This window comes from Actinia tenebrosa, unplaced genomic scaffold, assembly GCF_029948245.1.
Source record: "Actinia tenebrosa isolate PJP-AT-01 unplaced genomic scaffold, QUT_ActTen_1.0 PGA_scaffold15__27_contigs__length_11533743, whole genome shotgun sequence".
NCBI lineage: Eukaryota > Metazoa > Cnidaria > Anthozoa > Actiniaria > Actiniidae > Actinia > Actinia tenebrosa.
The window spans coordinates 11,269,075-11,295,492 of record NW_028292575.1 but is presented as its reverse complement, the minus strand read 5'-3'; the positions used below and the strand labels follow the sequence as shown (position 1 = coordinate 11,295,492).

The window sequence follows — 26,418 nt, the reverse complement described above, 5'->3', positions numbered from 1 at the left end:
CTGTTTCCAGTCCAAACTTTTCGACTAAGTATCATAGCTTACCTGTGTCGAATTTTTTTAGGTGATTAAAAAATTAAAATTCTGCGTACCCTCCCTTCCCGCAGCCGAAACTACTATTGACAATGATTTCACTGTATGTAATCAAAAAAAGTTGATATCTGATTGATAACGTTCAAAACTTGTTTCGACACGAGCTGTCGCTATGTTTGTGCTGTCACATGATACCTAAACATCAATCATTGTATTTCAAACCAACATTAAAAATCTTCAGGTTTACTTCTACATTATGAAGTCCTATTGATTAATAATGGATCCACCGCCATGGCTCTACCTTCTACTGGTCTTCTCTCTTCTCTACGCTCCGGTATACCCAGGTAACAAAGTTTTTTTAAACAGTAAATAATATCGCAGACAGCAGGTCAACACATCTTCGGACATCCGCCAAAAGCGATGCGATGATGGTGGCGCTGCTGCATATTTGCATATTGTCATTAAAATAGGTACTCAAGCCAAGAGATCTTACATCTGCATCACCACTACTGCATCACTTGTCTATTTGTCTCAAAAATGATTTTTTTTTTGTAGCACAATTACTATATAATTCGATTCCGAATTAGAATGATTATGGTCGTACATAGCATTGGATGTCACGAAATATGAAAGCAGTTGCAAACAAACCTCTGCTGCACTATTCTTTCCCTAAGACTAGAGCTCCACAAGAGTTTTACTTGAGTTTCAAAGTAGTAACCTTCCCTTCCTTAATCAACAAGGTATTATAAAACTAAACAACATTTCGGAGATTTCTGTGTCATTTTGATATTTATATAAAATCTGGTTAATATTTCCCCACATATCGCGTACACAAAAGGTTAATCTCGTCTCAGTTCTCCAGATTCAAGGCATACTTTTTATAAACAACTTGAATATCAACATAGATCTCTCTGTTACCCTCGGCTCTTTAGTCAAACTAAAGCTTATTTCTGCGGATCAAATAGCTTGATACATTTTTAATACCAAAATGAGGGATACAAACTTGTCATACCAAGTCTCCTGCTGATTACATATCTCGGCATGATACTTGAAATATGAAGAGTAAGGAAATTTCAATTGCATTGCTCATAAAATAAAGGTTCACATTTTTTCGGATCACTATAGAATTAAAACCCTTAGAACACTGTTATTAATTCTAAATATTCTTATAATTTTTTGAAATTTTTAATGACAAAGTCAATGTCGGTAAATTCGATGATTTTATTTGCTCTCCTCGGTCCACTCTAGTCTCCTACGCAGGCGCTTTTAGTATCGTACACTGCTGATTTATCGGTGAAATACCAACAGCATCTTTGTAAATCAGTCATTACTGAAGGATTTCTGTGTCAAAAAAAGTTTATTATTAGCTAAAATCTCCTTTCTGTTTGTCTCTTGTTTTGTCCTTACGTATTCTTTTATTTACTTTCCTATATGCATTCTCCTCTCTCCTCTTCTCTTCCGATTCCTGCATGGTACTGAATGGTACCCATGATAAACTTGTCTGAGTGTGTCAAGACGAGTTTTATTCAAGCACTAGCGCTTCTCTTTTCAATATTACGCAAGACATCAATAACGTTATCAAAACAGAAGTCTATTCAAGAAGATCTGCTGACATGGCCGAGAAAGTGAAACAACAACACATTTATAGGACAGTAATTAGACGGCGTTTTCAGCACGGACTGGCGCCGATTGACTGCATACTGAATAGACCCAATAGAGCATTGATATGTATGTTGAATTTTTTTAAAGTCAGAAGTAGAAAACGTTCTGTCTATTAATAGTAATAATAATAATAACAACAACAATAATAATAATAATAATAAATCTGTACTTTTATGCACGGCACACATCTTAAGAAGAGTATTCCAGCTTTCAGGAGCCCGGTAGAATCTCGAGCTGAAGGTTAATGTATACCAGCAAAAGAGTTGTAATATTCTTATTTTGCTGTGCAATAAAGGAATAATAATAATAATAATTATTATTATTATTTATTATTATTATTATTATTATTATTATTATTATTATTATTATAACATTTTGACACAATGGCCATTTCAATTGCAAAAAACTGCTATCAATATGGGTTCTGTATTGGCTAGAAAACATAAACCATGTTGGCTTAGATTGGTTATAACTGGCTGCTGAAAGACTCTCTTGTTTTGTCATTTTTCCGGGTTTTTCTACCAACACAAACAACTCCAAAATTTCAATCACTCCGATCTCGCGTCGGTTTCTTTAGTCATGATCCTATGTCTTGAACGATCGAGCAATGGTCCCCTTTACAATTCCCTGCGCCATCTTGAAAAGTAGCCGTTCCTTTGCATCGAAGCGAGACAAACGGTGAGCTTGCAATGATAGAGACCTTTTTTTAACACCTTGGACAATTATTCACATGTCTCTATCATTGTAAGCTCACCGTTCGTCTCGCTTCGATGCAAAGGAACGGCTACCTTTCAAGATGGCGCAGGGAACTGTGAAGGGGACTATTTCTCCCTGCATATTCGACATGAAAATTTTAGATTGACATTTTTTAATAATTTACGCGCAAAAGTTGAATTTCAGAATTTACAAGAGAACCTTTCAAAAATACCTGTATACAACCGCCTGTTCACATGCTTTGAAATAAACTATCTGATATCAGACGATCCTTATTTGGCAACCTTTCCAGTCCATTCAGTTTTAATCTAGTCAATCGATAACAAAATACGATACCGATTTTGCCACAGGGAGCTCAATTTAGATAAAGTGATGGTGAAAATAAGATCGGAAAAATTAAATAATTAATTACTCTTTCAATTCAAGGTCAAGAAAATGTCCTCCGTAATGCGAAAGAGTAAAAATATCAATAAAAAATGCACTAGAAAATTTTTTTTCGCGCGCGTCTTTGTTTTCCTATTTAATTCCCCAGTGGTATGTAATGTCGTTGATATTTGTAAATACTCTTACAAGGTAGGAGTCACACTGTTTTCTTTGTCGATTTTAACGATTTACAAAATTTATTTATCGATTTGGGTGTTTTACACATATTCTTTTAACAGGATGCCAGGATATTGCTGTAACTCTCAACAACAGAGTCCGCTTCCCAGACTATGTCTTCACCGCAACTTCAAAATTTGACGATCGTTACGCCGCAAAGAATGCACGGTTCAACAGTCCCAAAGCCTGGGGAGTGCTTAGTAATTCAGACGCCAACGACTACCTTCAGATTGACCTAGGAAGGTTGTACGAAATATGTGCAGTAGGAACAAGAGCTGCTGTATCGGTATCAGAATGGGTTACACGGTATAAGTTGCACTTTTCACAGGATAACGCTAATTGGGATATTTACAAAGACCAAAGCAATACAACTAAGGTACGAGGAAACACCTCTAAAATTAATACAATTCTCAATACGTATAGGGGTATAGTACGGTAACCTCTTTTGTTTTTTTCCAGGTATTTACTGGAAATAGCGACTCATCGTCAGTGGTCAAAAACAATGTATTAGTCAAAGCGAGATTTGTGAGACTGCAACCAACAGCGTACAGTGGGCACAAGAGTGTTCGTGTGGAAATATATGGGACACCAGAAGGTAGTCATTAGACTTTTATTCCTTCTGCTCTTTCCCGCCCTTACTTTCTCTCCCTTCTTTACTCCCTTACTTTTTCCTTTCTTCCTACCCTTCTTTTCCTTCTTTTCTTCCTTTCCTCCCTACTTCCTTCCTTCCCTGCATTCCTTCCTTCCATTCCTTCCTTCCCTCCCTCCTTCCCTCCCTCCATCCCTCCATCCCTCCTTATATTTCTACAACAATCACTCCCCTGGGCTCTTCCGTGAGGTTCGCTCCACACGCACTACCACTACATTCATTATAAAAGAAGGGACATTATTGCAAATTTCTTTTATAGATTGTTCGCAAGCCTTTGAAATTGGAAACCGCGGGGTCGAGGATTCTCAAATGACGTCATCATCTCGCCTTGATAGCGACCATTCTGCGTCATATGGTCGTCTCTTCGGTGAACACTCCTGGTGCAGCTCAACGCAAGCCAACGGTCAATATCTAGAAGTCGATCTTGGGAGGGTGAGAACACTGACTGGTATAGCGACTCAGGGTGATAAGACTGTTGACAAGTGGGTCGAGTCCTATACGATTCGTTACAGTCAGGAGGGCAATACATGGAGTAGTTACACCGATAAACAGTCATCGATAATAGTAAGTCATTTACCAAGGAATTAAGGAAGGAAAGGATGGGAGGGAGGGAGGGAGAGAGGAAGCAAGAAAGGTAAGTAGGTAGGTATGCAGGAAGAAAGGGAGAGGAAGGAGGGAGGGAAGGAAGGAAGGAGAAAAAAAAGGAGGGAATGCAAAAAGTGAAAATGAGTTAGGAGGGAATTCACAATTAATTACCTCCCCCCCATCCCCCCCCCCCCCCCCCCCCCCCCCCATCCCCCATCCCTTTGCTGTGTGAAATATTACTTAGACGATAATGACTTTGAAACATAGTTTGGTAGAATATGAATTATCTTATTGAGTAATCAATTTATCATAAACAGGTTTTATCAGGAAACTCAAACAGAGATGAAGTTCGCGCCAACCTTCTAGAGAACAGAATATCAGCCCGCTTCTTCCGCGTAGTCGCACAGACATGGCATGCAGGGATTTGTATGAGGATTGAACTTTATGGGTGTCCAGACGAACGTAAGTATACCAGTTACACAAGGTGGATGATAAGAATCTGTTGCCCTTTTTGACACATTAACGTAAGAGGAGGGGTTGTTTAGTAGTTTCAATATTTCTTTCTCGATCTAGGATTCTGTGACAACACCCCACTGGGACTTGAAAGTGGGACAATCCAAGATTCCCAAATGAACGCATCGTCTCAGTACAACACCAGTTACTCAGCGTCCAAGGGAAGGTTACATTACACAGGAGGCCCATCGTGGTGTGCATCTACAAGTGATCCTAATCCATATCTACAGATTGACTTGGGGTCGCCTCACGTGATCTGTGCTGTAGCCACACAGGGAAATTTTTACGAGAAACAGTGGACTAAATTTTACACTTTGCAAGGGTCATCAGACGGAACAACGTTTAATGACTACTTAGAAGGAAATACCAAAAGGGTTAGTGAAAGACTTGCGCACAAATTAGACTGCGAACAGTCCCAATTTTTCCTCCAGATTCAGTATAAGACAAGTTTTTAGGATCCCTGTGGACGCGCGGAGAATAGAGCCGAGTATAGTCCGTTTCCTCTCCCCGCGTGTCGCTTCAAATTAGTCTCCATTCCCCGCGCTTCCAAAATAAGGGGAAAAACATGACTGACTTATTAAAAGGGAAAAAAGGGACTGATAATAGTCAATGTTAATGTACAAATTTAAGATCAGACCCCCACCGGTACTGACTTGAATTTCCGTTATCCCATTTTACCTGTCAAAAACAAGCATATTTAATTCTTTATTTCTTTTCGTCAGACTTTCGGTGGGAATTTTGACCAGAACACAGTCGTTCAACTCTCTCTTAACGAGGGTTTTATAGCTCGATACGTGCGTTTGCTTCCCGTGTCCATCAGTCAAGGTGCTTATTGTATCAGAGCTGAAATATATGGAATGATCCCATCAGGTACTTGACAAGTTTCTTATTGTGCAGCGGACATCTTAGCTTAATATTGTTATATGTTGTCATATGACAAACCTTGTGGTGTGGTGTGGTGTGGTGTGGTGTGGTGTGGTGTGGTGTGGTGTGGTGTGGTGTGGTGTGGTGTGGTGTGGTGTGGTGTGGTGTGGTGTGGTGTGGTGTGGTGTGGTGTGCTTTGGCGTAGTGTGGTGTGGTGGTGGGGTGTAGGTGTAGGTGTGGTGTGGTGTGGTGTGGTGTGGTGAGGATTATTAAGGTATGGCCGGTGTGGCGTATTGTGGTGTGTTGTTGTCTTTCGTATTGTGGTCGGGTGTAGTGTGGTGTATTTATAGATTGTGATGTGGTATATTTTATTGAAATGAGGTGTGATATGCGGTGATATGTTGTGCATGATGTGACTGCATGGCGTGGCGTGTAATGAAGTGAATACGTATAACTTGTACCATTTTCTCACTGCTAACTAAAATTTTACAATTCTTCTTTTCAACAAGTTTGTCAGCGCTCTGCAGTTGGTATTCGCGCATCAAGTAACGTCCCAGATTACAGAATGACAGCGTCAACTTACTACAGCTCCACCTATGCTATCTACTATGGAAGGTTGTACAGTTCATCATCTTGGGCGACAAGAAGAAACGATGCAAATGATTACCTGCAAATCGACCTTGGAGCGATGCACTTGTTGTGTGCTTTAGCAACACAGGGCGCTGCTAGTCTCAATGAATGGACAAAAACATACAATGTTTCGCTGTCTGTGGATGGCGTGACGTGGAAGATTTACGAAGAGAACAATGCACAAAAGGTAAATCTCAATGACAAAGTGATTGCGTGACAGGTGTGATTGTGTGACAAGTGCGTGACAGTTAAATTAAATGCTGGAAGCACAGGTGGCGTAAAGCACCTTTTCTCACCGCTGGGGTCATGAGTTCGATCCCCGGATTCACCATCATGCTGAAAGTGTGAACAAACATATTTCTTTTCTAACATATCATAGGTGTTCACTGGCAACACTGACAAGAATACAGTAGTCAATCAGACGATGGCGAACCCAACAGCTGCAAAGTACATCAGATTCTATCCCAAAACGTACGACAGCCACAAACAGTTGAGAGTAGAGGTATATGGATTAAGAAAAGGTGAGTTATATGGAAGATTTTGCGACCTTTTTGAGGTAATCCACTTTTCCCGCTCTTTTTTGTTCTTCCAGTAGACGCGTGTGCCATTTGTCGGAATTCAAAGTTTCCCGCTCTTTTTTTTACCACGAGGAAACGAAATTCCAACCGGATGGATTAGTTTAAATGATCGAGTGTTAAGCACCTTTTGAATAGCCCTGTTCAAGAGATTCCTTTCATTCGTGTTTTTAGAATGCAGATCTCCTCTAGGAATGGAAAGCTTCATGGATATCGACCCAGTAGCACAGCTGTCTGCTTCGTCTCAGTCAGACGCAGCTCATTCTGCTGCTAACGGTCGCCTATATGGCACTTCAGCCTGGTGCACGACCAATACTGTCAATCAATACATACAAGTGGATCTGTTGGTAGCCATGAGTGTTACTGGGGTAGTAACTCAAGGGGATGCTGACGCTTCCAGTACAAAATGGGTCCGGACTTATGATATTCAGTTTGGCTACGCCACGAGTAAATGGTTTCTGGTTAAGGTAGGTAAAAATGGGAATGAAAATGAGAATGGAATGGGAAAGGGAAGGGAAAAGTAATGCAGAAAGTGAAAAACAAACTGAAAAAAGTGACAAAATAAATATGAATGAATAAATGAATAATTGAAAGCGAAAAACACAAAACAATTGAAGTAAAGAGACGATATGAAAAAATAAAAATGTTAGGGAAAGCGAAAGAAAAGTTTAAAAGAAGAAAGAAATTAAAATCAAAATTATACACCCAAAAAGTTGAAATAGACAGGAATTGAGAAAAGAAAAGCAAAGTAAAAAGATTGATAAAAACATTTTACAATGAGATTACATGAGAATGAAAAATAGCAAAAAAAGTGAAAGCTTGATCGAAAACAAGTTTGAATATAAGAATGAAAATGTATCTCTAAGTGAGAAAAATGAATGAGAAAACCGACGAAGACAGAGATAAAAACGGATATAAATTCCATAAGTACCTGATTCTGTGTTTGTCTAGGGTATCCAAGGCAACACAGATTCAAAAAGCACCGCAACTCACTGGTTCAGTAAACCAATGGGTGCGCGATATGTTCGTATTCTACCACGTACATGGAGCACTTCTATATGCTTAAGGATGGATGTTTATGGCTGCAAGCAAGGTAAACTAATACCTCTTAATTATGACATACTTACTTACTCAACGAAAAGATAGATGAAGAATTTACGGTAGGGTGTTTAGCTCTTGAGAAAGAGGACGAAAATAAGGTGATCTTACCATAGTGGGATTTTTTTTATGGGCGAAAAAAAACTCGCTTCATTAACGTTTCAAAGATTTACTCCTTTCGAAGCAAAAGCTTATACTACACAAGAGTTTCGAAATTTACTGACATCGGTGACGTTACTTGATCCAAATTTCCGCTGTCATACTTGACTGCAGACTCATTTCTACATGTTTTAGCCTTGTTTAAAGCGAATCATTTACAAAAGTCAACTTTAATGTAAAAGAAATGTAACGTACGTTTTAAATGAGTCTGCAGTCTTAAAAAACAGCGGTATACATCGAATGAGGAAAATTATTGATCATGAAATCCCCGATCTTTAACAATATGGACCAACTTTGTGACTCTTTTTTTGTGACTTTTTTTCCGAAAATGAAAGTTGTTTGATATATCCCATCTTAAGGTAAATAACTACTATAGACCAAATTCAAAACTCGCACCGATGTGAGGCTTAAGTTGCGAACAAAGGAATCTAGCGTGATTCGTGACTTTTGAATCACGCCAGATTACTTTGAGTCACGCCAGATCCCTTTGTTCACAACTTAAGCCTCACATCGGTGCGAGTTTTGAATTTGGTCTATCCAAGCAGCAAAAATACCTTAATACTTTCTGTATATGTGTTTATAGTTGCGCCGCCAAATATCGAGACATTACAGTCAGTCACCAACCTCACAGCTTCCGTAGGCTCTACTGGTCAAATATCTTGCTCAGTCTATGCTCTTCCAAACATCCGGGTTACCTGGAAGCAAGGTCAAACAAACGTGACGTCATCATCACAAATATCCTACTTGAACGGCTTTGCTAATTCGGTTCTCAGTGTAAACTTCACTAGGGCAGATGACTATGGAGATTGCTTAAGAAGTGACCCGACGTCACGTTCGGTAGTTTGCAGTATTAAAGTCACTTGTGAAGTGTTTTATGACAATGTGATAAATGGGCCGGCTGATACCATGCATGGAAAAGTGTTTGTAGAATTGGGTAAGAAATGTTATATAATGAGGGTAGAATCTGGGTGCCATGCGACTCGACACCAAAGGCATTTTCAGTTCAGGTTGGGTCTAAATCACAGGTTATCCCCCCTCCCCCCAAACAATTAGTCTAGACGTGAAAGTCTCCTAATGTCTTAGGGGAAATTGAAAATGAGGAAAAATGGAAGAAAAATCGAAAAATGATCTAAGAATCTGCAAATTAAGAAATGAAACTTCGGTCAAATTTTATCAACTTGAAAATTTCTGCTTTAAATTTCTATCCGGCCCATACCCTGGAACAACCTCTGGGCTGTTCAATGTCAGGGCTTGGCTAACTCACGGATTGAAATGGAATGAAACTTTAACCCAGAGAAAAACCTTCGAATCTAATTTATGTGATGGGAATCGAACCCGAAATTCTAGATGTTCTTACTTCACCCACTTGCATTCACTGATTATTCAATCTCATGCACGACACATTCAATTCCCCATGTATTACGGCCATTTTTCGAGTGCAGTTACAGAGCGATAAGACACGGTCTGTGAACCGGTTTTGAACGTTTTTTTTTTTTTTTTGCTGATGTCAGCGCGAGGAAGTTTTCTCTCTTTTCCTTTGTGCGACTCACACATCATTGGCTTGAGTTCGTGACTTTCAAGTTTGCTTGCTTACAATAAAAATGGTTGTTTTTCATGCACTCTTTCTCGTGTTGTACAACATTTATTACACTTCGAGTTGTGTATTAAAGACGGATAACTCACCCCTACTTGGCTCGAAAAAAGACAGCCGCTTTCACTCGTAAAATTATCCGGCTGTAATACACCAGTAGAAGTGTGATAAACTCAATGTAATTTCAGACGTTCCTTCCGCGCCTACAAGTTTCAGCGTTGGAAGTATCCTTGACAACTCAGCGTTACTAACATGGAGTCCAACTGCACCAACTGTACGACAAGCCACTATAGAGCTGTATAAGGTTGAATATAACGTTGAAGGGGAACAGAGAGTGTTCCTGGACACAACAAGTGGAGATAGTAAGAGCTACACTATTGGAGGATTGTTATCTAATACGTCGTATGTGGTGAAACTAAGTGCTGTTAGTAAGGTTGGAGATGGTACCTCGGTCACAGAGCGCTTCCGAACACGTCCTACAAGTAAGAAAAGAAGAATCACTAAAGGCGCGACTACACGGAGCAATTTTTTTTGCAACTTGTCTCGCAAAGGCGTTGCCAAACAAATTGCATGGAGCATTGCAGCGTGTAACCTACAGCGCAATTTGAAAAATATATTGCGAGATAAGTTGCAGCAATCGTTGCAAAAAGTAGAATTTGTTTATACTTTTAGTAACAATTGTGTCTCCGTTGCACCGTGTAAACATTTTTGCGACTTGTGTCGCAACGCTGTCGTTGCCTTAAGCTTTGCGTAATGACTTTTAAACAAGTTCTTGGGTACGATTTGTTATTGATCCTGCTGGTTCAACTATTATTTTTGTCGTTTATCTTCTTCTTCTTCTTCTACTTCTACTACTACTACTACTACTACTACTACTACTACTACTACTACTACTACTACTACTACTACTACTACTACTACTACTACTACTACTACTACTACTACTACTACTACTACTACTTATGTTGCCGCAGCTGCTACCACTACTCCTTCTTCTCCTTGTTCTTGTTCTTCTTCTTGACTTTAGTAATAGCTCTAAACCAACGCTAGTCAGAGACAAACAAATCCTTTTGTTATTTTTAGTACTTTGCCAAAATAGAGCAATAGGCATGGAACTAGGCTTGATACCAGACCCCTACATCACAGCATCATCCCTGATGAACAACTCAACTCTCCCCAGCAACGCTCGACTCAATAAACTCACTGGCTCGTGGTGTGCCTCTACAAGTGACTCTTATCCATATCTACAGATTGACTTGGGCTCGCCTAACATGATCTGTGCTGTGGCTACACAAGGAAACAGCATGTCAGACCAGTGGGTGACAAGTTATAATCTGCTCTTATCCGATGATGGGATAAATTGGAGGTACCTCCTACAGCAACAGAGACGGAAAGTATGTCGCACATTTTAATAGAAATCAATTTTTTTACAATTTATATTTCAAGAGCCCGAAACGTTTTTGAATTTTTCAATCTTATTGTCTTTTTATAGTCGCCATCTTGGTTGAATGCAACAAAAGCATTTTTCTTTGATTTCTCACATAATGTCATCCAACATGGCGGCCATGTTATTTTATTCAATTCTTCGATTGCACGTTACGTCATCGCGGCCATGTTGGTGCCATTTAACAAAAGATTTCTCATAAGCATCCATTGTTAATGGCACCACAATGGCCGCCATGTTTTTGTCTTTTGCCTCTTTTGGGAATGCTTGCAACCCATCAATTGGAAACTATTTTAATTCAAGGAAAACTCTTGTGATTTTTTAAAATAAGTGAATCATTCTCTCGTAAGGTTTTCCCAGGGAATACTGATCGAAACACAGTTATGAAGCATGTATTGGGATCAAGAGCTTCAGGGAGGTTCATTCGCTTCATTCCTCGAGGATACTACGGGCGTTCATGTTTGCGAGTTGAACTGTATGGAAGAGTGACCCAGAAAGGTAACTCAATGTACCATCTTCCTGTATAAATCATCATCCTTATTGTCCCACCAATACTAATCGAATCGAAATACAACAAAAACTACATCAGCAACAACTACATAAGCAACAACAACAGGAACATCAACAACAGCGACAACAACAGTAGCATCAACATCAACAAGAACAACAACAATTGTTTCTAAAAAAAGATTGATTTTAATGTGTTTATCGTTCAGAATGTGCTGACATATCCGTGGGTCTAGCGAGTGTCAACACCATAGTAGATCACCGATTCACGGCCTCCACAAAATATAACAACGACTACAAAGCCTACAAAGCCAGACTTGGAAGCAGCTCGGGTTGGGCGCCCAGCGGTAATAGTGACGCTAATGACTACCTACAGATTGATCTTGGAACTGTGTACAGGATATGTGCAGTAGCGACCCTTGGTAGCGCGAAGGCCGCCGCCAATGAATATGTTACCAGATATAAATTATTTCTGTCTATGGATAATGCCATGTGGATGGTTTATAAAGTCAGTGGTAGCGAAAAGGTAAATAAATAGGCGCTATTAGATTACTTTTCCAAGTGTAAAAATCGTCTCGTGAAATATGAGACCGAAATGAATTGTGGATTGTAAACTACAATTTTGTTTTGTGATTTTATTTTAATTAGCAGTTCGATACAAGATTCACATGCCTACTGTATAACTTTGCTTCGTTCAGTTATACAGCACACTTCTCGATCAATCATATTGCCCCCAAAGTGACGAATTATTAAATAGCAATAAAATAATGTTTCAAGTTGATTTGTCATTCGATATATTTTAATTTTGTTTCTCCTCATAAGGACTGCTTATTATCCAGGGTAGGAAATTATTTTTCTCAGATATTCTATAACTTCTACTTTTTCTCCACAGATATTTCCTGGTAATGTCAATAAGAATATCCTGGTCAAAAACCAACTGACTGAAGCAATTTCTGCTAGATTTATACGCTTTAACCCTACAGGTTATTCTGGCCACAAGACTATGAGAGTGGAAATGTATGGTGTTCCTCAAGGTATTGTACTGGGTCCCTTTTTATAAATAGTATACTGACATATGTAAAGAAATTATACAAAAGAAAGTAGTTTTGAAATGGAGTACCCAAAACAAGAGAGTCGCTATTCGTAGGAGTATTTTCAAATCGAATTACATGGCGTACCCCAGAGGATTCTTTAGGGCCACTTGAAAACCACCTAGATGAATATAATATAGAATTATTTATTAATAGATCTTTCTTTGGACAGATTGTAAAGAACCACTTGGAATTGAAAACCGCGGCATCGAAGATGCTCAAATGACGTCATCGTCTGTCCTTGACAACAATCATGATTCGTCTCGTGGTCGTCTCTATGGCGACAGCTCTTGGTGTAGCAACATGGCGTCGAGCAGTGAATATCTACAAGTAGATCTTGGAATTATTAAGACAGTGACTGGTATAGCGACTCAGGGTGATAGCAGTGTGAATAAATGGATCGTGACGTATGCAGTGAGCTACAGCATAAGTGGTAGTGACTGGACTGTATACACCGCTGGGAAAACTATCAGAAAAGTGAGTATGATTTTTAAAACTTCAGATTGGGCATCAAAAATCAAAGTTTCAAATTTTGGCACATCCATAAAAATATGCAATTTCGAAAATAGACCAAATCTACCTGGATGTAATGTTTTCCCATTTCAGACCAAGCGTCATTCTCTTTTGAATAAGGGCTTTTGTTTGAGTTGTATCCGTATTCATGTGTCTTCTCATGCGCATCCGTTAAACAAAGAAGTGATACTCTAGGGAATGACACGTTGTCTGAATTGGAAAAAATTAGACCCAAGTGGATTTGGTCCATTTGTCAATGAATAGTGGAATTCTGAAAATGAAAAAGAAAAGAAAAAGAAAAGAAAATGAAAAACAGATTGAAAGCCGGAAAAATCCAAAATTTCATGGATACGGCAGGATTCCAACCTGCCAATGCGGAAAGGCTTTTTAATTTTTGGGTAACTTACAAAGCTTTTTCTCTCAATATTTTCTTATTATTTCCACGTAGTTTGATCGTCAGATCCTTAATGGTGCTTTTTCTCTCAATATTTTCTTATTATTTCCACGTACTTTGATCGTCAGATCCTCAATGGTAACAATGACAAGTCAACTGTAGCAGTCAACTGGCTTCCCTATCCTTTCAACGCTCGTTATGTACGCGTTATACCGCTCACATGGAACGCAGGGCCATGTTTACGATTCGACTTGTACGGCTGTTCAGGTATTGATCACAAATTTAACCTTTACAGTTTTTCAAAGCATTTCTCCCCCTTGCAGTAATTTTAATTTTCTTGCCATAAGCTGAACAATTGACGCACAAGGGCCAACATAAAGAGACTCCCGTAAAAGTACGTTGATCATTTCAAAAGGAAATAATCTTATTTTTATGTTGTTGGTTTTTTTCCCAGTCAGCTGTGCTAACCATGGCTTGGGGTTACAGCAGGGCGTAATACCAGATTCTCAGATTAGCGCTTCTTCTCAACACAACACTTCCACCGCAGCATGGAATGCCAGACTACATTACACATCAGGCCCATCGTGGTGTGCGTCTGCAAGTGACTCAAATCCATATCTACAGATTGACTTAGGATCTCCTCACGTGATCTGTGCTGTGGCTACACAGGGTGACCACTTTACAGATAATTTAGTCGAGTCGTATCAAATACAAGGATCATCTGATGGAGTGACGTTCACAGACTATAACCAAAACGGCGGTGTTAAGACGTTTGCAGGGAATTTTGATCGGAACTCAGTCATCAAGCAGATCATGAAAAACCTCTTTATCGCCAGATATGTTCGTCTCATACCCGTGTCTTATAATGGACTTCCATGTATGAGGATTGAAGTGCATGGGACTAGCACGTCAGGGTGTCTCTCTCAACCAGTTGGCTTGCGTGTTGGTAGTAGCATACGAGATCATAGACTCGACGCTTCTTCAGTCTATTCAGCTGGCTATCCTATCTCCTCGGCAAGATTACACGCGCCAGATGCTTGGGCGACTAAAACTACAGGTGACAGTGATGACTATGTTCAAGTTGACCTTGGGTCGATGTATGCAGTGTGTGCTGTCGCAACTCAAGGTTCTCCTAAAATGAACGAATGGACGAAGACATACAAAGCTTCCACATCGTTAGATGGGACGACTTGGAATTTTTACAGTGAGAGTGGATCTACGCGAGTGAGTTTTTTTAAAATATGCATATTAGAATGATTGTCGTATGAGTTGGAAACTGATTCATAGCCGCCATCTTGATTAAATTGAACAAAAGATTTGTAATTAGTCTCTATTGTGATATCAATCAACATGGCCACGTTCTCTTTTATTGCTTATTTCTCTTGAGAGCCAGCATTTTTAGCACTTACATTTATCCACAACTCATAGTTGCAGCGACGACACGGCAAAAGTAAAGTACGAATTGATTTGCCGTATTGCACGTTATAATCGGACCACTTTGCTCATTTTACTTGACACACTAATCATAGCGTGAAGATGGGGAGGCAATGCTGCACAGGAACCTGAAACATCTGCGTTCTCGGATTATAATGTAACGAAACACGGCACGGTCACGGGATTGAAAAGATTTCAACCAATCACAATGCATCAAATCACTGCTCGACAAATGAAAAAGCTGTGACACGAAACCGTCATTGTCACGGCACATCATAATTCGATCTGTAATTAAAGTTAACATTTATTTATTTATTTATTTATTTATTTATTTATTTATTTATTTATTTTATTTTAATTAGATATTTACAGGAAATACAGACAAGAACACGGTCGTAAAGAATAACTTCGCCAATGCTGTAGCGGCCCGTTTTGTCAGGATTTACCCCGTTGACTATAATAGCCATAAAGATCTGAGATTTGAAGTTTATGGTATAAAACACCCGTGGTCTGTGCCCTTGGGTCTGGAAACAGGATCCATATCCGACACTCAGCTGACTGCCTCATCTTCATACAATTCTAGTCAAGCAGCTGCGCATGCGCGGCTGTACGGAGTCTCGTCTTGGTGCAAGTCACTTTCTTCAACAGGCGAGACGTATTTGCAGGTTGACTTACGGATGGTCTTACAAATAACTGGAATAACAACACAAGGGAATGCTGAGAATGCGTGGGTGACGTCTTATAACTTGGGGTACAGTTATTCTACGGGTGATTGGCAGTATATGTCTGGTATCCAAGGCAACGTCAATAAGAATGGCCTCGTTATTCATATGTTTAACCAACCAATCAGTGCTCGCTATCTTCGTTTGTTGCCAACAGCTTCGAACGTCGTAAGCTGTGTACGAATGGAAGTTTATGGAAATAAACTTGTGGAAAAACCTGAAATCTTGGCTTTTAACGGAAGTACATTCATCTCAGCCAGCAAAGGATCCTGGGTAGAGTATAACTGTAGTGTAAAGGCTCAAGAATTCGTCACGATACTATGGAAACACGGAAACAGAATCTTGTCAAGCAACTCTACATACGCCGGCGGAATTACACTTTCAAGGCTTATACTTAACTATACAAATGGCGACGAGTTTGCTGCGACATGCACTAAAACCAGCCTGAGTAGCCAGACCTTTAACTGTAACTCAACTATCACGTGTCAAGCTTTTTATGACTACCTTTTAACGGAGGGTTCTGCGAAGAGAGTCGGTACAGTGTACACAACAATTAAGCTTCCTCTTGCACCGGTCAATGTTACGTTCTTCAAGATTCGACATCACTCCGTTCAAGTTCACTGGACCCCGGGTCAAATGACAGTTGACCGGGCATCTATTAAATACTTTTACATTCAATATTACCCCGTTAGTGATGCGTCACGTACCTTGAACATGACTTTAAGGGGTACTAAACTAATGGCACACGTTGGAGGTTTAGATGCGAACACAAGTTATGTAGTACGAATCCGCGCTGTCAGTATTGCAGGCGAGGGATTATGGGCAACTGAGAAATTCACTACCACAACACAAGTTTCTTGTTCGAGGAAGGCTCTAGGAATGGCGGACAAGTCAATACCAGATGTCTATATTAGTTCCTCGTCAAAGAAAGACAATTCAACCTTGGCTTCTTTTGGAAGATTGAATCATTTGTCTTCTTGGTGTGCCTCTGTTAGCGATTCTTCGCCATATCTGCAGGTCGACTTGGGGATGCTTTACGTCATCTGCGCTGCCGCAACGCAAGGGAATCCAATGAATGACGAATGGGTGACGTCATATGAGATGCAATATACTCGTGATGGAATCAACTGGAGACCTGTCTTGGAGAATAATGATATTAAGGTAGAGTTAATGTGATTAGATATTTTAAGATTATTGTTAACCAAACAACAGTTATTCGTTTCTCGGGTTCGATTGGCATCACATGTGAGTTAGTGGTGTTCGTTAGGTTCTCTGGTTTTCCTCCCTTCCCTCGGACAAGGCCCAACATGCTACATTCCAAATCCATATGTGAGCAAATTCAGGGTTTTTAAAAGGAGCGTGACTATTACAGGGTTCCTCCGGCGCAATGCCACAGGAAACACCCAGGAAAATTGTAACAAATTTGGACAAACGGGAGGGGATGCCATAGTCATTCCCTAATCACCAGTGGATCCGTCCCTGATGTGTTTTGTTTTATAGATATTTTCAGGAAATCAGGATCGATCATCAGTTGTCATTCAAGAAGTTCCAGAACAACTTGTGGCAAGGAGCGTTAGGTTTGTGCTTAAGACTTCGAACGGTTCCGTGTGCTTGAGGACTGAGCTGTTTGGAGAACCATATCATCCAGGTAAACCATAATTGGAGTAAATCCAGAGCCATGGCAAAGATCTTTTGAACTGATTTCTTTGGGATTCTTTGCCTGATGTTGGATTCCTCTGAGCAACATTCTGCTTGCCTGCTTGCCTGCTTGCCTGCTTGCCTGCTTGCCTGCTTGCCTGCTTGCCTGCTTGCCTGCTTGCCTGCTTGCCTGCTTGCCTGCTTGCCTGCTTGCCTGCTTGCCTGCTTGCCTGCTTGCCTGCTTGCCTGCTTGCCTGCTTGCCTGCTTGCCTGCTTGCCTGCTTGCCTGCCCATTTATTTACGTACTTCTCCGACATTTACGAGTCCAGGTTGTGCAGAGGTACCAATTGGAGTCGAAAGTCCCAATACCATCCCTGGCCATCGATTTACAGCCAGTTCTTATTTCACCAACGACCACCAACCAAATAAAGCCAGAATGGGCGGAGACTCAGCCTGGAGGCCAAGAACAGATACCAACCCAGACGACTACCTTCAGATTGACCTCGGTACTATATACACCATATGTGTTATCGAGACAGACGGACAGTCACCCACTGATAGAGTACTATCATATGTGGTTTATTACTCACTGGATAATCAGGATTGGGATGTTCTGCTCGATTCACGTGGAATGATAATGGTAAGTGTCCAGTATTTTATGGTAACGTAAGCCACAGCAAGACCATGACTTGAAATTGTCTTTCATAACACTAGTCACAGTAAGGCTAAGACTTGCAATAGATGTTTTTTTAAGAAGTATGGGTTCAGTTCTCCTCATAAACGCCACACACAGCAAGACCATGACCCCAAATACACGTCATTTCAAAGAAAAGAGCTTAATTTAGTGTTGTTGTTTTTTTCTTTTTTTTTTTTTTTTTTTTCTTTTTTGCTTGTTTCTCTTTTTTAGGTTTTCAGTGATAGTAAGACCAAACTTGAAAACAGGATTTCTGGCAGATTTGTACGGATCTTCCCCAGAGAGTATTCAGGCCACAAGTCGCTACGTGTGCAACTGTACGGCGTAGCTGAAGGTAAGGAATAAAATCTTTGCCGTCCGTATAATTTGTCATAATTTAGATATAAAAAAACCAATTAGCGAAGAAAGTGAATTACAACCCTTATTTTGAAAGTTTCAACAGCATTAAATTTCTGGTTGGAATTCAAAACTATTTTATAATTCGACAATTTCTAAAAAAATCTCTTGTTCAGTTTGCAAAGAATCGCTCGGAGTAGAGAACAGAGGTATCGAAAACAACAAAATGACGTCATTGTCTCACCATGACAACGCGCACAGTGCATCACGTGGTCGCCTCTATGGTAACTCCTCATGGTGTAGCAGTACGTCTTCCCTACATGAGTACATACAAATTGACCTTGGAAAAGTAAAGACAGTAAGAGGGATAGCTACCCAAGGAGATCACGTGACAGACAAGTGGGTCAAGACGTATACTGTTGGTTATAGCATGGATGGAAGGGGTTACATGGGATATACTGGTGAAACAAACACTACAAAGGTATTTGAATCGGGCTCTTGCCTTCGTTCCACTAATTGATTCTCAAGCTCGATGTTATATGTGGATGGAGATGCATGGTGGATATCGTCTGAGCTTCAGGATTTATTTTAACACGATCTTCTATTTTTTTCCCTCACATTGTTATCATCAATCAACTTGTATCATCATCATGCATCATCATGCATCATCATGCATCATCGCCATATTCATCATCGTCGTCATCATCACCATCATGCACCACCATCATAATTATCATCACCATCATTATCATTGTCATCATCATCATCACCATCATCATCACCATTATCCTGCACCATCATTATCATCATCATCATCATCAATTACTCATCAGGGCATCATTTGTTTTTCTTGTACTTAATCTTTTACATCTGATTCTGTTATACATCATTGACAGGTATTACCTGGCAACACTGACAGCAATGGCGTCGTAGTTAACTGGTTACGCTATCCCATCAATGCACGATACATTAGAATATCACCTCAAGATTGGAATGGAGCTATTTGTCTGAGGATTGATCTTTACGGCTGTCAAGGTAAGAATAGAATTCGTACCATACTAACATCTCACTTACCTGAGTACCTTGCTCTATGAAATGACTTCCACTCTTAGCCAATAGCTAGATCTATTTACCTTAGCTTGGGCGCAATGCCTGCCCATTTCAGACCACAAGTCATGCCCTAGAGTATCATTTCTTTGTTTAACGGTTGTGCATAAGAAGGCAAATGAATATGAATACAACTCAAACAAAGAATCTTATCCTCAAGACCACGTGTCATTCCCTAGAGTTTTATTTCTATGTTTAACAGTTGCACATGAGAAGACACATGAATATGGATACAACTCAAACAAAGAATCTTATTCTCAAGAGAATGCATGACACGTGGTCTGAAATGGGAAAAGATTGCTCCCAAGCTAGAGTCTTTCCTTCCCCCCTTCGTTGGGATTTTACTAATGACGTATGCTACTGCTAGCTGAGGCGCTGTCCAATATCCAGTATGGGCTTTAAATAGTATGTATTTGATACACTTCTTTTATCTCGTAGCAACCTGTTCCAACACCCCACTGGGACTTGAAAGTGAGACAATCCAAGACTCCCAAATGAGCGCATCGTCTCAGTACAACACCAGTTACTCAGCGTCCAAGGGAAGGTTACATTACACAGGAGGCCCATCGTGGTGTGCATCTACAAGTGATCCTAATCCATATCTACAGATTGACTTGGGGTCGCCTCACGTGATCTGTGCTGTAGCCACACAGGGTGACCATCAAGCGGATCATTGGGTCGAGGAGTACAAAGTAAAGGGATCTCTTGATGGAATAACGTGGGGAATTGAAATGGTATGAATTAGAAATATTTATGAATAGTCATAACGACACGGACCAATCATAGCATGCGAGATTGCTGCTCATCCAATCAAAATCCTAAAACACGTCACGTGGCACGGCACGGCACAAACTCCGTACCGTGAGGTCTTCTGACAATCTTTTTCTCTGTTGCGCCAGGACTTCATAGCGAATTCAGACAGAAACACCCAAGTAAAGCACGATATCACGGTTGCCATGACAGCGAGATTTGTAAGATTTCTACCTACGCGTAACTATGGTAACGCCTGTATGAGGGTGGAGCTGTATGGAACGACTACAGGAGGTGAGAAAGAAATACTTTGAAATTAGGTCTAGGTTCCAAGCTGTTTTGTTATTTTCTTGAACGATTGAGGTAAGTCACGTCTTCTTATTTGGTCTCATTTAGGTTGTTCAAATGAGCCAATTGGAGTGCGCTGGGGAGGTAAAATAAAGGACCATAGAATGACGTCCTCATCCAATAAAGGCCCCGAGTCATTACCATATATGGCAAGACTGCATGGTCCACGTGGGTGGTCACCCAGAATAACGGCTAATGCGTCGGATTTTCTACAAATCGATCTTGGGTCTGTGTATCTGTTGTGTGGTGTGGCTACTCAGGGGGGTGGAGAGCGTCGTCAGTGGACTGCATCATATACTATAGCTACGTCAATGGATGGCTCGAAATGGGTATCAATCAAGGACAATAACACAGATAAGGTATATTGCTGCTTGCTTCATGTTAACGTACCTAGAAAGACTCTATATGGCAGTCTTTGTCAGGGACCGCGGAGCGAAGTTTGGATTGGAGAATATAATAAGCGAATAAATCAAAAATGGCGGCAAAATTATTGGTGGGGTATGGCGCCTTTGCCCCCCAAGCTCCGCTGAATTTGCGTTATTGTGCAAATATGAAAGTACATTATAGGGCTGCGCCCACAGCAAAATATACCAACTATATGGCTTTTTATGTCACATACGTGATCAACAAATACCATGATGTTGTTCCTGCCAGGTATTTCCTGGTAATACAGACAGTAGTACTGTGGTCAAGAACACATTGAGGCAAGTGACTGTTGCTAAGTTTGTACGTTTCTACCCGAGAACATACCATGTGTACAAGCAGCTACGAGTAGAGGTGTATGGAATACAACACGGTAAGATATAGATTGCAGATTATCAATCCTCCCTCCTGTCTCTTCTCACTTCTCTTCTTCCTCTACCCACCTCTCTACTGCCTCTTGCCTCCTCCTCCCTGCCTCCTGCCTCCTCCCGCCTCCCTCCTCCCTCCTCCCTGCCTCATCTTTACTCATTCCTTGCTCCTGCCTTCTCCCACCTCCCTCCTGTATCCTGCCTCCCCTCTCCTCCCTCCCACCTCCTTGCTCCTGCATGCCTCGTCAACCCTCCGTTGTCCTTCCTCCTTCCTTCCACCCTTCCTCCTTGACACCATCCCTGTATCATAATGAACCTACTGACAGAATCCGTTACAATATAATTACATTGTATGTTTTACACCAATATTCCTTGCTTTGCAGGTTGTCGCCAGGGTCTTGGGATGGAGAATGGTCGTATCCAAGATTCGCAGCTCTCCGCATGGTCTTCTTCAAATAAAAACCTCTCCAATGCGACCACCGCTCGACTTTACAGTCATTCCGCATGGAATGCTGGTATCCCAGTGGAGTATTATTTACAAGCAGACTTGGTTGATGCTAGAATGATCACAGGGATTGCTACACAAGGCAGTTCAGTTCATGACGGGTGGGTCGATTCTTACCATGTGAAATTTGGTTTCTCGACCACTTTCTGGTACCAGGTAATGTCAACTATTCTATTCATCCTACAGTTCCCGACGCCATCTTGAAAGGTAGCCGTGCCTTTGCATCAAAGCGAGACGAACGTTGAGCTTGCAATGATAGAGACATGTGAATAATTGTCCAGGGTGTTAAAAAGGTCTCTATCATTGCAAACTCACCGTTTGTCTCGCTTCGATGCAAAGGCATGGCTACCTTTAAAGATGGTGCAGGCAACTGTGAAAGGGACTATTACTTTGTCTTGAAGGGAAAACAAATTTATAGTTTATTATATTGAAAACGTTAACGAAGATTTGAAAGTTATAAAAGATCCTAAGTACACATTTTTCGGTCCGTACCGTAAGTTATGGACTCCAAATTGACCAATAATAGCGCGTGAAATTACCTTGGCATATAATATTCCTAATTATTAAATCAGTCAGCCGTGGTTCATCCATGCAATCTGTTTGGATTTCTAAATCCCAGTCCCATAATATCGACATAAAATCTTTAATTCTATGTAATTCAGATGAAGAATTTCAAAGGGAATGAAGACGGCCATGGTGTGAGAGTGAGCTGGCTGACGCGACCCCTCGGTGCTGTATTCATCCGTATATTTCCTGATCACTGGAAATCCGCTCCTTACCTTAGAGTCGATCTTTATGGATGTCAAAGAGGTATTTAGCTAGAACTTTACTATGCTATTGCTAAATAGAGCATGTTGGATAAATTCAATGGAATTGTATTTGCCTTTTTGGTATCTTTTGTATAATCCAACATTGCGGCCAAAACTTAACAAATTTTAGTGTCTCATTGTCAAACATACGAGTCTGAAACAGTTTTCTATAAGTAAAAAAAAAAAATCCTATGTATGAATTTATTATTATAGTATGAATTCATTATCATCATCATCATCATCATCATCGTCATAATTATTATTATTAATTATTATTGTTATCATTATTTATTATTATCGTTTGTAGTTGCTTCACCACGAATCGTCACAGTCTCACAAGACGCTAACCTTACTGCGATCAATGGGTCAGCAGTGACACTCACTTGCTCTGCTTACGGAGAACCTTTTACAAGCATTCGATGGTTCAACGCGACCAGTGACGTCACATTGCCCACAAACAAGCCATCCTACAATGGGGGGCGCGTTGATGGGAATGTTACAGTTCCCTATACCTATGCCGAGGTGGTATATAGCACATATGAATGTCAGAGAGTAAATCAAAGTAGGACGATACGTTGTGTGACGTCGTACACTTGTTCGGCATACTACACTCACTACACTAATGAAGGATTTGATGAACGATCAATCAGATTATTCGTAAACTTAAGTAAGTATAACGTTTTTGATTAAATTACTTTAGTTTGGCTTTTCAGAGTCTGAGGTTTTTCATCCAAGTTGTTAGCTGTGCTCTTTCGTCCATGAGTAGTTTAATTCCCGTTTCTTTCCCACACTTTTTCGACCCTTTTTGTAATCCATTTGCTCTAAGCGTTACATGATACAACGAAATTGTAGAGCGCGCATCAACTTCAGCTTACTAGGAGTGAATGCGCATGTCAGCGAAAGATCATATTTATCTTTATGTTAGTGTTATAATAAATATTTTTGACCTGATTTCCGCAGCTCTTCCCGGTGCTCCTCCAAACCCATGGACCTCAAAAATGAACTCTACCTCGGTAACTATCACCTGGCATCACCCCAACCCGGGTGACGGGTCGATATTGAGTTACAAGATAAAATACGGCAAATATGGCTCTAATGTAACAAGGGTGGTCAACAGCACCAGTACTGGAAATAAGACTCACTCCACAAGAATTACGGGTCTTGACCCTTATACCCGATACTTTGTGACGGTCATCCCTGTGGGGTCGATAGGAGAGGGAATGGAGAGCCCGCCAACAGTCTTTGTGACGTACTGTAAGTAACATTTTAAACACAAAAATGTGAAAAATTGAACGAACCTTACCGTGCATGTGTTGATGCCAACCAATATGGCGGAAAATGATCACGTGATCTGCTAAGCCAAGAATGGCTACGGTCATTTATGTTTGCGAATTATTTTTAGTAAAGTTTTTGCGAAGTAGACTTTATTTGGACCGTCAATGCCAACCAATATGGCGGACAAGGATATCACGTGATTTAATGAAAACATCGTAAAGGTGCAAGTATTCCTAACAAAACGAAATGCCAAAACAATAATGATATTAATCTTTGATTTCACATGGCGCCTATAATGTCACGTGCATACCAAGCATTCCACAGGGTGCCCATGACAAGAGAATTTATATCATTATACTCCCCACTGATTAAGCTACCATTTTTCTAGTAAGATCAAGTATACACGTACCATCCACTCAGTACATCCTCCAGGCTGGACAGATCAATGCAACTCTACAGTGCTATGGACAAGGCTATCCTCTACCTAACATAACCTGGACTAAAGATGGGCTCCCTGTGCCAACCAACCAATATATTAATAACAAGTTAAACGAGACCAACATCAGTGGTCAGCTGATCTTGGGGAATGAGTCTGGCGTGACCTATCAGGAGGCTGGTAACTACACATGTCACGTGGTTAATCATGTGGACGGGCTTGGTCCAATCAGCAGCGCTATGGAGGTCATATGTAAGTGACGTCATACTTATTTTTTCATTATAAATTATAACAATTTTCTGATAATTAAGCAAGGGCTTCCATTGTTTATATGGTTAATGGCTAACACATCGCACATGGCTAACGTGATGTTTTTTTTCTTTATACTCAGTCGCACCTGAAGTAAAGGTTATTCCTAGCCAGATATTCTCTGTAAAAGAAACTACAGTCACTTTCCAGTGTATCGTGTCTGGTGTTCCCTTGCCCGCCATCTCGTGGAACTTTAATGGAGAACAACTTCCAAACAACACTAAGACGATGAATAACAGCTTGATAATCAAGGACATCATTAACACACCGGCTAACGAAGGGACTTACACGTGCGTGGCTACAAGTAGAGCTGGTGTTGCTAAATCTAGTGCAAACCTTACAGTCTGGGGTGAGCATTTATTAATATATTAGCGATAAATAATAATCATAAATACTTCTGTATTCTTATTCGCTTTCACTTTTTTCTTTTCTAGTGTTGCCAAAAATAGTCTCACCGCTGAAAAATATCACTCTGATGGTGGGCTCAACATTGAATATGACATGCGCAGTCAGTGGCGAGCCGTTACCTGATGTGACATGGACAAAAGATAACATCACTAACGTGACAGAAGTAGAGTACTCAGAGAGAAAAACAAGGCTAGTTATCAGAAACGTGAAAGTGCGTGACGAGGGTGTTTATATGTGTAACGCAAGTAGTAAAGCTGGATGGACTGCGTCACGTGCCGTTGTTACCATAAGAGGTGCGTGACATGTGTAACACATTTTATCATAACCACGATATAATTTTTTATCTCTCAAAAACATGGAAAAGGGTGTAATGTTGGATGTAATGTTTTCTCATTTCAGACCACATATCATTCCCTAGAGTATCATTTCTTTGTTTAACGGTTGCGCATGAGAAGACACATGAATATAGATACAACACAAACAGAGAATCTATTTCTTAAGGGAATGACACGTGGTCTGAATGGGGAAAACATTACACCAGTAGAAAAAATACTAAAACATTTCGCCCAAGGTAAAGAGTTCTATACTAATGATTTCCCTTATGATTCTTTGTGTGCCCTTTCAGCTGTCGAAGAAGTATTCTTATCCCAGCCTTACACCAGATCCTACACCAAGAACCAAACGAACATAACAGCTGAGTGTTACGGTAGAGGATACCCAAAACCCAGCATATCATGGATACGAGACAACCACACGATCCCTAGAGTAGAGTACCTGACATCCAATGACACGACGCGTGTGGTTCAACGGATACAGGATGGAATAACAGAACCATTGGATAATGTTACCAGTCGATTGTATCTAAGAACTGCGGGTATAATGTATAGGGATGCGGGGAACTACACGTGTCGAGTCAGTAATGGGGTTGGCACGATACCAGCTGAAAAAACCTTGGAAATACTGTGTAAGTAGGGTATTATATATCATTAGTTTTGAAATGAAACGGGTCAATATATGGAAAAAGGTTGGTGAAGGTTTAGTCGATGGAATATAAAATTTTACCAAGCTTTGTCTGTACGCTCTTCCGATACTTCTTCTGTGCAGACATGCAACAAAATCTTCACCACCATTTTTATTTAAAAAAAGCTGTATTGCCTATACCTTGGGAACATTTGCGCCCAGAACGTGTATCTGAAAGACCCTTGGTCAAGTTTCCCTGGATATTTGGATAAATATG

The 26,418-nt window shown here is 40.4% G+C and overlaps 1 protein-coding gene across 1 annotated transcript in view; it reads left to right on the top strand.

The window, feature by feature from the left end:
• The first annotated feature begins 244 nt into the window (after window positions 1-244).
• LOC116287202 (uncharacterized) overlaps window positions 245-26,418 on the top strand; it is a 52,059-nt gene continuing 25,885 nt past the window's right edge. The window contains exons 1-38 of the mRNA XM_089030861.1: window positions 245-374; window positions 3,069-3,382; window positions 3,466-3,601; window positions 3,915-4,219; window positions 4,558-4,702; window positions 4,814-5,127; window positions 5,476-5,623; window positions 6,127-6,434; window positions 6,627-6,768; window positions 6,997-7,289; window positions 7,774-7,915; window positions 8,663-9,013; window positions 9,859-10,152; window positions 10,754-11,064; window positions 11,465-11,612; window positions 11,831-12,147; window positions 12,514-12,655; window positions 12,885-13,189; window positions 13,748-13,886; window positions 14,074-14,843; window positions 15,416-16,936; window positions 17,276-17,423; window positions 17,743-18,053; window positions 18,321-18,441; window positions 18,620-18,924; window positions 19,340-19,478; window positions 19,989-20,284; window positions 20,450-20,594; window positions 20,697-21,007; window positions 21,303-21,444; window positions 21,823-22,100; window positions 22,607-22,754; window positions 23,061-23,420; window positions 23,714-24,007; window positions 24,417-24,716; window positions 24,856-25,122; window positions 25,208-25,474; window positions 25,807-26,145. Coding sequence (XP_088886987.1) covers window positions 308-374; window positions 3,069-3,382; window positions 3,466-3,601; window positions 3,915-4,219; window positions 4,558-4,702; window positions 4,814-5,127; window positions 5,476-5,623; window positions 6,127-6,434; window positions 6,627-6,768; window positions 6,997-7,289; window positions 7,774-7,915; window positions 8,663-9,013; window positions 9,859-10,152; window positions 10,754-11,064; window positions 11,465-11,612; window positions 11,831-12,147; window positions 12,514-12,655; window positions 12,885-13,189; window positions 13,748-13,886; window positions 14,074-14,843; window positions 15,416-16,936; window positions 17,276-17,423; window positions 17,743-18,053; window positions 18,321-18,441; window positions 18,620-18,924; window positions 19,340-19,478; window positions 19,989-20,284; window positions 20,450-20,594; window positions 20,697-21,007; window positions 21,303-21,444; window positions 21,823-22,100; window positions 22,607-22,754; window positions 23,061-23,420; window positions 23,714-24,007; window positions 24,417-24,716; window positions 24,856-25,122; window positions 25,208-25,474; window positions 25,807-26,145 — 10,783 coding nt within the window. The 5' untranslated portion in view covers window positions 245-307. The remainder of the gene's footprint in view (window positions 375-3,068; window positions 3,383-3,465; window positions 3,602-3,914; window positions 4,220-4,557; window positions 4,703-4,813; window positions 5,128-5,475; window positions 5,624-6,126; window positions 6,435-6,626; window positions 6,769-6,996; window positions 7,290-7,773; window positions 7,916-8,662; window positions 9,014-9,858; window positions 10,153-10,753; window positions 11,065-11,464; window positions 11,613-11,830; window positions 12,148-12,513; window positions 12,656-12,884; window positions 13,190-13,747; window positions 13,887-14,073; window positions 14,844-15,415; window positions 16,937-17,275; window positions 17,424-17,742; window positions 18,054-18,320; window positions 18,442-18,619; window positions 18,925-19,339; window positions 19,479-19,988; window positions 20,285-20,449; window positions 20,595-20,696; window positions 21,008-21,302; window positions 21,445-21,822; window positions 22,101-22,606; window positions 22,755-23,060; window positions 23,421-23,713; window positions 24,008-24,416; window positions 24,717-24,855; window positions 25,123-25,207; window positions 25,475-25,806; window positions 26,146-26,418) is intronic.